Source organism: Odontesthes bonariensis, chromosome 13 (assembly GCF_027942865.1).
Source record: "Odontesthes bonariensis isolate fOdoBon6 chromosome 13, fOdoBon6.hap1, whole genome shotgun sequence".
NCBI lineage: Eukaryota > Metazoa > Chordata > Actinopteri > Atheriniformes > Atherinopsidae > Odontesthes > Odontesthes bonariensis.
The window spans coordinates 11,923,130-11,933,859 of NC_134518.1; the positions used below are offsets into that span (position 1 = coordinate 11,923,130).

Consider the following 10,730-nt stretch of genomic DNA (forward strand, 5'->3'; position numbering starts at 1 on the left):
CGTTTCTTCCATACGTGTTTATTTTTTTAAACTGCGCAGCCCCAACTTTGTGCAGCGGTGGGACTCGTGTTGTGGACAGAGCGTTCCCGCTGCAGTGTGTTTGAAGTCTCTCTCCTTCCCTCTCGGACCCCGGAGACATTGCTCATGCATAACCGCCGTGTGTCTTTCTAATCTGCCTCTATCTGCTGCTGGTGGAGGTTAAGGCGAGGGGCTGCGTGTGCAGAAAACACACTCCTAAATTAGAGGCAAACAAAACCCAACTTATTTCCCGCAAAGAGGAACAGTGGAATGAAGCAAACAAAGGCAACAGAAAAAAGGAGTTTTGTATTGTTTATTTAGGTGATAAAAGAACCAGCACTGCTTTCAATGCTTCTCTCATCCTCTCACATGTTGTTTACCACTCCGATATATTATATACTAAACAACTCAATTGCAAAGTGTGCTTTAAGCACAGCGACACAGTTTTCAGCTTAATGAAACAACATTCTCCTTTAATTCATCATCTTTACCGCGCATTCTGCAGGGAATCAGGGAATATGATGTGATGGCAGGGAGGAAAGCAATTCTCCTGTACGACTCAGTAATCTAGCGTGGAGTCTAACTGTAGAGAGGGCAAATAGGTCACGAGGTGTGTGTGAGTTTGTGTGTCTCTGTGTGTGTGTGTGGGGGGGTGTGATGGCAGCATCACCAGTCCTCCAGGGCTCAGCAGGCTAATTAATAATGAATCCCAGAGAGTCTGCGTTTGAAATGCAGATGTGCAACTGCCGGCTCCGCCTTCTCCTTCAGAGGGACCTGTGCACGTGTGTGTGTGTATGTGTGTGTGTGTGTGTGTGTGTGGGGGGGGGGGGGGTTCTGGGCCACATGGGAAAGTGTGTTGGCTGGTTGTTCAGCTGTAGCAGAGAACTTGCTCGTATCCTACACACAATTTGCAGGGGCCATTCATTAAACATAGACTGCATTCGATTATTTGCGCAAGATTTGAAGAAGAGGACCGTGAGATAGATGGAGGGGGTTTCTTCCGGGAAGTTTCCCGAACAACCCTGCCCTCTTTGGGTTTGCTTGTTGGTGCCATCAGAGGCCTCAGCCACGAGCTCTTCTCCGCTCTCAGCGCAAAAGAGGAGAGGACGAAGGGGGATGTGGGATAGGAGGTGGAGAGGTGCTGAAGAGCATCACATTTCTGTACACTTACTCCTACTCTTCACCGCTCTCTGCTTAGGATGCTCTGTGTCCGTCTGTGCCTTTTTGTTTTTGAGCTGTTTGAAGTTTAACAGATGGTAATGTTATGTAGATTTTTTTTTTTTTTTTTCCACCAGCCATAGCTGCTCCAATGACCCAGGAACAATACTCAGGCCTCTTCTGCAGACAGCACCTGTAACACACACACAAACACACACACAAGAGAAAACTCTTTGGCAAAAAGAGTTGCCTTTTTTTTTCTTCATTTTTTCAGGAAAGGAAAGAGTTTCAATTTCATTCAGATATTTCAAATCCTTTTTCAGATCACAAAAAAAATATTAAAATGAAAAAATAGGACCCAATCCTGCAACAATTGCCTGTTCAAAGAGCGTTTGTTCTCCGAGTGTAGAGAGGAAGACCTGAGTGGCTGCCCGACCCCAGGCCTGTGTGTTACTGTGTGATTAACCAGAAGACCCAAAAATAATTTTACGCCAGAATTTGCATCACTGTTGGAATACTAATATTCAGGTCTTAGACATTTATTTCGAGCTCCTAGTTGTGACTGAGGACTTATTTTTTTTGTCATTGATGACAATAATTAGAAGGGACTGCACAAATCCTAACAACTTAGGATCCTGAGTCTTTCAACTTTACCTTCAGTGTCAGAATGTATAGATATAATATACAGACATGCCGTATATTATATATATATATATATATATGCATATATAATATATATTAGGATGAAATATTAACTTTAGTGTACTCTTTCCAAGCAGTTCCAATTGTATTTTCAAGCTCAACCCAAACCTAAACAGAAGCAAGTTATGAGCAGGTCTGTGTGCCTGAATAGTATTTTTTTTTAAATAGTTTCTCACCTCCTTTTAGCTGGAAATAAAAATTCAATATGAAATGAGATTTTGTAGCAAACAGAAAAGTTCTGGCAGCAGCGTTGTGTGCCGAATTTTTATTCCGTCTTGTTACCTACCCTTTATTGAATTCCCATGTCATAAACGTTATAAGTGCAGACCCCCCCCCCTCCTTCTCTCTCTCTTTAAACTCCGAACAGCTCAAAAAGAGGCTCAAAACACCCGAAAAGGGCACTTTGAGGCTAAACAAAACCTGCAGAGACTCGTTTGTTGCCAGGATTTTCAAGAGACTCTATATTTTGCTCTAAACTTATTGAAAAGTAAACCCTCCCTCACGTCGTGAGGCGCACAAGTCTACAGAAAATACAGAGGAAGATACACACAGAGAGAAAATACACACATACATAGCCTACACATATAACCCCCTTGAACCAGGGCGTCGCTGTGCGGACACACCAACGAACTCACCTCATGCATTATGAATTTATTTACATATTTACACTGGTGCGATGAGCTGTAGCTGCTGGGTGCGTCCAATGCGTGTTTTCACACACACACACACACACACACACACACACACACACACACACACACACACACACACACACAGAGGTATGCCCTGAAAAAATAAAAGGAAGAGAAATCTCACAAAACGACGTTTTCTGGGTAAGGTTGATCAAGAAAACAAACAGCTTGTCACCCAAATGACGCGAGATTAGTTTGGTCTCGTCCGAACACGGCGACTGTCCTTCTATTAGCAACGTCACGGGTTAATGGGAGCATCGATTTTTCTGTCCGGGAACCTCGGGGACGACTTAGTTTAGACTGAAGGATGACACCAACGCTTTAATTTAGAAAACAATTGAAAGCTTGACTTACTTAATAAATACCACAGCCAAGAGAAACCAACCAACCAAAAAAAAGATATCTCTCTCTCTCACAATAAAGGCAGAGAAAAAGCACTTTTTGTCCCCTTCCACACACAAATAAATAAATAACTCCCGGCCACTGCTGGCACGCAGGGGCAGAGATTGTAGGCTCCGTGGGGAAAGTTTCCAAAGGTCGTGACACCAGAAGTGACAGGTCCCGCCCCGGGGCCCGAGGCTGTCTCAACAGTAGAAAGCCTGATTTATCTGTAAGCAGGAGCTCCAAAGTGGAGGCGTAGACGAAAAATATAATACAGAATGTTTAGGTGTTCACTGAAAGCCTTTTTTTTTTTACAAACTTTCTCGGGATTTATGGAAATGTTTGCACAAACTCCACCACAGTAAAGTCACTGCAGCTGCAAACATCAAGAAAGAAAGCAGGAAAGGGAAACACTAAGCACAAATATTAGACTTTTGGATTTTGTTTTTTTTAATGCCCACGACAGCAAGCTGTATAAGAAACCAGCAGCCAGGAGGCAATTTAATTATTTGACAGCTTAAAAATAATTAGGGAACAACAAGTTCATCTAACACCCCAATTACTCTTTGGACTAAATCTAAATCGCGTTCATTTAAGCAGCCTATTAATTTTATGCATTTTTCTCCAGCCCATTGTTTCCCCTTTATTGATTAGCTCGCAGTATTTACAGCAAACAGCCCAGAGTCACCAGAAAGTCTGTGCTCGGATTCGCTCAGAGCCGCCAAGCAAACCCAAACAAGCCGCTAAACAAACGCGATAAACAAGCGCGAATGAGCGTTCCCCACAAAGGCAAAATTAAAGAAATTATAGCTCATTAGTTGGAGTTGTTCAGCAGTAATGTGCACCTTGGTAGGAGAGAGGCCGCAGAGCTGTGCGGTGCAAGTGTAGCGGGGCTGGCTGGGTTATCTGTGAATGGGCTCTTTATTGGAGGCGCGGAGCGGGGATTTGCCTTTTATTTGCTTCGCTATGGAAACGCGCTCGACGGCAGAAAAATGTTGATGCGAATAAAAGGAACCGGCACAAGGAGCGTTTCTAGAGAAGCATCTGTTACACTTAGAAACTTAGACTATGGAGAGCAATACAACCCCCTCTCCATGTCCCTCTCCTGTCTGCTTTAAGCGCCTCAAACCCGCAGACTTTATCTTTGCAAAGACACAAAATTATCTTCCAAAAAAAAATGTTTTTTTTATGGAATTGCATTCGTAAAATTCCAAACTTGGACATATATATCAGTTTCACGTAGAATTAATTCAAAGCACGAGACGGATTTTTTTCCTAAATCAATTAGCCGTGGCGTGTCATCCAATATGACACGTATGAAAAATGCAGTTCTTCTTAAAACGCTGCTGCCACCATTGTGCTGCAACTTTACTACAAACAACGTCACTTTCACCAACACCCCCCTTCCCCCACCCCATTTTTTTTTTCTCATCCCATAACGTCTCAAACGAAGCAATCCAGTTCGCCGAACTAGGCCACTAGAACAACACTTCCATTCACATCAAATATTCAGCCACTTTCAGCCATCATTCAAAGAGGGAACATCGAGAATTTACGCGCAGATCCGCGCTGGAAAAAGAGCAAGAGAAAGACAACAAACGTTTCCATCTGATTAATTATTTTTCCATCCATCTACAAGCCTATAAGCTGCCCTACACGACGCTTTACAGAGCGGAGAAAGCCCCCTCTTCCCCGCCTACTGCCAGTGCCTGTCATTCCTCCCGTTACCGAGGCCCTGTCCACCCTCCAGCGGCTTCAGTCCATACTTCCTGCCCGCCAGTCAGCTCACCTGCTCCGGCCTGCTCTTACCCGCTCACGTCTCAGCTAGGCAGCTCGTGGCTCGTCTCGGTGCTCTTTAATGACTTTCTGGTGGCTGCAGCCGTCTTTTATTTCTCCTAAATGTATGAAAATGTATGCAAATTTAAATCAAGCTTAACCTGGGAGCTCGAGCAATATGTTTAATGGAATTTCAAACCAATAAGGAGAGTGTGACGCAGCCGTCTAATGGCAAATACAATTACGCAGCCAAGTTAGCTCGGAGATATGTAAATAGGTATTTAAAAATTCTGAGATGACTTGGAAGTGAGTGACAAGTGGCTGGACTCTGAAGAAAAGTGGTTGTTACGTTGTAAAAAATGTCAGACGAATTCAAATCAACAGAAAACACTAGTCTGTCAGAGGAATGTTGAATTTCCAATATCTTGTAGAATTTTTATTTTTTTTTAATTTAGAGACTAAACAGCAGCAGTAGCCTCATTCTCATGAGTTCCTGTCCAAATATGGTTTTCAGGGTTTTTCGCAACCGTGCGTAAAATAATGTGCGTAAAACACAGTTTCCACAAACACCTGAGGAAATGTTCTCTTTAAGTTAATAATTAGCAGTGAGAACTGCTCTTAGTTTGATTGTACCCTTCTAATTTAAGTGCTGGCACGTCTAAGAAATGCCATTGCGCTTTAATCTCTTTCTTTACACGCGCTCGAGGGTGACAGAAGCAGCAGTAAACCCGTGCGTAAATCAGTTGGAAACTTTAATTAATAAACAGGAACTGCGCTCCACGATCACATCATTCCACAGCCAGACCCAGTGGACCTACACTACGACACACTTCCGGTTCAACTGCTCCTAACCCTTCCCTGCTCACTGCTTCTCTTCCAGAGGCGGAGGTTTGGCTATCTGCGCCGTCATTGGTTGGAGATGTGTCGTCAGTCGGACTGTGAGTGGAGCTGGATGCTGTCAGTCAGCGCCGGGGCTGCTGCTGAGACTCCTGAGAGAGGGAGATGTCAGAGTCTGAGCCGCTGCCTTCCTTCAGTAGCATTAGTGGGGTTCAGCAGCCAGCATGGCCACAGCTGCCTCCAGCCCCTACACCCTGCTCAGCTCCAGCTCAATGATCCACGCGGACAGCCAGGCCATGCAGCCTGCTAGCCCCTACAGAGGACACCAGAAACTCCTCCAGAGTGACTACCTGCAGAGCGTCCAGAGTAACGGACACCCCCTCGGGCACCAGTGGGCGAGCAGCCTGTCTGAGGGCAGCCCCTGGTCGACCTCCATGGAGCAGCAGGACGTGAAACCAGGCCGAGAGGACCTGCAGCTCGGCATCATCCATCACCGCTCTCCGCACGTCGCACATCACTCTCCTCATCACAACAACCACGGCAACCACCCAGGAGCATGGGGGACTCCGGTGTCCCATAACTCCTCCATCTCCAGCGGGCAGCAGATCAACATCTACTCCCAGACGGGCTTCACTGTCAACGGCATGCTGGACCACGGCGGGCTCACACCTCCACCCAACCCGCAGGGCCAAGGCATGCACCCGGGCCTCAGAGACACTCTCAGCCCCGAGCACAGCGACCTCGGCGGGCACCACTGCCACGACCACTCCGACGAGGAGACGCCAACCTCGGACGAGCTGGAGCACTTTGCCAAGCAGTTCAAACAGAGGAGAATCAAGCTGGGCTTTACGCAGGCCGACGTGGGTTTGGCTCTGGGCACGCTGTATGGTAACGTCTTTTCCCAAACGACCATCTGCAGGTTCGAGGCGCTGCAGCTGAGCTTTAAAAACATGTGTAAACTAAAGCCGCTGCTGAACAAGTGGCTGGAGGAGGCCGACTCGTCCACGGGCAGCTCCAGCAGTATAGACAAAATAGCAGCTCAGGGGAGGAAGAGGAAGAAGAGGACGTCCATCGAGGTCAGCGTGAAGGGAGTCCTGGAGACGCACTTTCTCAAGTGTCCCAAACCGTCCGCGCAGGAGATCACCTCTCTGGCGGACACGCTGCAGCTGGAGAAGGAGGTGGTGCGCGTGTGGTTCTGCAACCGGAGGCAGAAGGAGAAGCGCATGACGCCGCCCGGGGAGCCGCCGCCGCACGAGGGACCCTATTCTCACAGCGGAAGCGCAGGGGACGCCTCCTCGTGCCACGATCTCTGACCGAAGCCTCTGGAGGGGATGACCCCCCCCACCCCCCCCACCCAATCCAACGTTCAAGCTCCTACACACCCGGCACAGACACTGGAGCGCAGGGACGCGCGGCGGCACCTTCCAGCCTGCTCGACAGTCCCGGTACAGACTCCTCCAGCCGCCTCCAGCACTGAACCACAACAACAATAACAGAGATACCTGCTCAGCCTTCGTCATTTTCTAACTGTCACGAGGGGCATTACTCCACCACACATCACATTTCAGGGTCAACTTCTGGAGCCCGCCAGGTTGTTTTTCTACATCACGGATATGAATACAAAAACAAAACAAAACAAAAAAAAACATGTGCCTATAATTACCTACCAGCGCCTTTGGTTTGTGTCACCGTCTCCACATCAGCTCTGTAATAACTAACGTGGAAACTGATGTGTTTCTTTTTTTCTTTTTTTTTTTTTGACTTGTTTTGGGTTGCTTCTGTCGGACGTCAAGCAAATGATGAGGCTGATCTCACTTTCCTTAATTGATTTATCGCAGCACCAGAGGCCATTTTTACATTTTTTTTTTACCATTTTACAGTCCACCTCACGCTTCCCTCGGGCTTAGACTCCTCAACGTATTTACATTCATTATTTTTGTAACATACTCGTAGCCGCCAGCCTGTAATTATCATTATTATTATTATTATTATTTTTGCATATGCAAACATAGGCCGTCACTTCAGTTGTAGAGGTACTGCAACATAAATAGCACTTGCAGGATTTTGTATTCAGCTCCTTCCTCGCGGCGGCCTGTAAGCTTCCAGCTGTTTATGAATCTTTTTTATTTTGGTTGTTTGTTTTTTTTGTTTTTGTTTTTAATTGATTTCAATCATCTTCGACCACATAAACTGTGCGGACTCTGAAGCAGAGCCGAGAATAGAGAGATGGGGTTTTTGACGACGCTACACACCTGCCTATAATTTTAAATGTACGTTCAGTATCAAAAAGAAGAAGAAGAAAAAAAGAGAGAAACACTTTTTATAATCTCAAATACTCCTGTTATTTGGTTTATTTCCTAAGTAATTTTTTTCCAATATTGTACAGTTTTTTATATATCACCCTTTTGGAGTCATTAATTTAAACAGAATGCTGTTAGTTATTCGTGCACTTAATCAGCAACGTTTGGAGGAAGAAGGAATAGATAAATAAGGGGAAAAAAGCAAAACAAACAATATTTTCAGTAAGATAGAACTGTTTCGGCGGTTTTTTCTCCAAAATTTCGGTGACAGCTCAAGCAATTATTTATTTTCAGTATAAAACTTGTATTATTATGTTTTTTGAAATAAACAATGTATGTTGTAATAAACAATTTCTTGCTACAACTGCTCACTGTCTAGAAAGAAAATTGGACGTGTGTCCAGGAGTGTCCAGGAGTCAGAAATGACCCACGTTGTTATGATTACTATTACTACTATTCAGGCAAGAAGCAAAAACCAACTTTAAAGACGAGTTTCTTTATTCAAAAGCGCTTTTGAAATGTAGAACTTTAAAAAGATTGTCTGACTTCATCCTGTGACTGAAAGCATTAGTCACAAGTGCAAACTGCAGGTTGATAACTTCAGTGACTGAAAGTGTGTAGGAAAATATGTCTCCATATGCTTTATGATAACATTTGGAGTTGTTTGATCATTTTATACATTAAAAAAAATAAATACATAATCAGCTCAGAAGTGACATAAAGAAATTAAGGGAGATCTTTTGCAGAGAGTTTTGCATTGAGGGGTTATTTTGTTGCCTCAGTGAACAACACTCTGATATTGTGGGAAATGCGACTGTGAAGCCCACAGAGATGTTTTATACTCTCAGAAACTCGCTTCTGCTCTTTAGGTCGCTGCGGTTGTTCACCTGCAAGTTGCGCTTTAACCACGTTAAGCTTCATTCACATATTCATTTATACAAAAAAAAAAGGGATATTCCTCAAGCGGCATAGCCTTCAGTGTCGTGTCAAAAGGCACAACTTTTTTTTTTCTATGTCACCGACAGCAGTGAGAACGGGACCGTGGACTTTGTGGATCACAGCGAAACTGAGCCGCTTTCTCCCGCAGCTCCACTCAAATGTTATTGTCCGGGCCCTCTGCCCTCCTCAATCAGACATGCGTGATTTATCGCCCGGGCCGCTGGGCCTGACAGCAAAACACAATGACACACACGCTGACTCAAACGCACGCGCGCGAGCGCACACACACACACACACACAACCAGAAGCAGATGAATCTCATTTAAAAGACTACAGCTGTGCATAATAGGCCGTGCAAGGGCGAGATAGAGCAAACACACATAAAAAAAAAATGTGCCTCGAAATAATTTTTAGGGATGGGGTGGAAATAAGTCTCCCCGTGGATGCAGCGCTGTTTTAAGTCATTCAAAAATAGATCCGGGGAGGGAGGGTGAAAGAGGGGAGAGAGGAGGAGAGGAGAGGAGAGGAGAGGAGGGAAGGCGGAAGGGTGCTAGGCCTTGCCTTGAAATGGAGAGCCTGACTGGAATACTAATGTGTCTGAATTTATGCATCTCCTCAGTCTGCAGCCCTGAGAGGGGGTAGGAGAGACAGAGAGGGAGAGAGAGGGAGGAAGGGAGAAGGAGGGAGAAAAGGGTGTAAGGTTGGAGGTGAAAGGGGGCGGTTATGTAGATGAAGAGGAAAAGTAGAAAACCACGGCCGATTGATTCCATCCATCTATTTTAGTTTGAAATAATCCCCGATTTCTCAGGGTGGGAAGAAATGAGCCTGGACGGGGAGAGGAGCCAGAGAAACAAGCCAAGGTCCAGAGCAGCACTGCGGAATCCTGGAGCCTCTTCCATCTCCTCAGAGTGGAGCTCCAGCAAAGTCTGGAGCAACATTAACAAGTTTTAATGGTGGTGTGTGTGTGTGTGCGCGGGTGTGTGTGTGAGTGTGTGTGCGCGCGTGTGTGGGGTTGACTTGAGAAAAACAATGAGGAAAGTAGCTATAACAGGTGCGGGATGAAAGCAGAGGTATTAAATGATAAACTTCAGCTAATTATTTCTGCAAAATGCTTCGGCTCAGATGACTCAGCCCTGCACTCTGGCGAATAATTGAGCTCCCGAATCAGATTCAGGACTGATGATCAGACGGGACGGCGACAACACGGAGGCGGCAGAAGTGCTGGGTTATGTGGCAGCAGGTCTGGAGGATGAGCGGAGTTGTTTACTGGCAGGTGGGGGGGGGGGGGGGGGGGGGGTGATGGGAGCGGTTGACTCGCACCTTTTTCTCACAATCGCATCTCTTCTCGGACCTTCTGCTCTCTTTGAATTTATTCTGTGTCGTGCTTTGAAGACTTTGGATGGAACTTCAGAAGATAAAAGAAAAAGGAACCCACCAAATTGTTCTAAATAAATGGTTTCCCAAAGCTTTTTAGAAGTGTTTACCCCCCCCCCCCCCCCAAAAAAAAAAAAAAAAAGGTCAATGAAGTGAACTAATGCATCAGAATAAAAGAGCCGTAACCGGTACAACGTTTCAGGGAAGGCATCAGAGTCAATAAGACACTGATATACTGTCTGCAGTAAAACCGGCAAGGTAGAGGGTCAAAGAAAGGACACTCAACATCACATTTCTCTTTAATTAGACAGGAGCAAAGCAAAGAGCTGGAGTCTGTTTGCTGAACACAGACATGAAGCAAACAGCAGCCACACATGACAGGACGCAATAAGGAACACTGGAAGCGTCTCGTTCCTGTGGATGTTTGACTGTTAGATGCAAATTCTGTCTCTTCTCTCACCTTAAAATGCCCCAAACTGTGCACTTTACATGACCCATGTGTGTTCTACCGACCAAGGCTTCCGACAAGAGCTATAACTGCGGGCCATAAATA

At 45.6% G+C, this 10,730-nt stretch overlaps 1 protein-coding gene across 1 annotated transcript; it reads left to right on the forward strand.

Moving 5' to 3' along the window:
• Positions 1 to 5,729: 5,729 nt before the first annotated feature.
• LOC142397216 (POU domain, class 3, transcription factor 4-like) lies at positions 5,730 to 6,910 on the forward strand. Its single transcript, XM_075480558.1, has one exon. The coding sequence runs from the start codon at positions 5,789 to 5,791 to the stop codon at positions 6,875 to 6,877; it is 1,089 nt and encodes a 362-aa protein (XP_075336673.1). The 5' UTR covers positions 5,730 to 5,788; the 3' UTR covers positions 6,878 to 6,910.
• Positions 6,911 to 10,730: the final 3,820 nt, after the last annotated feature.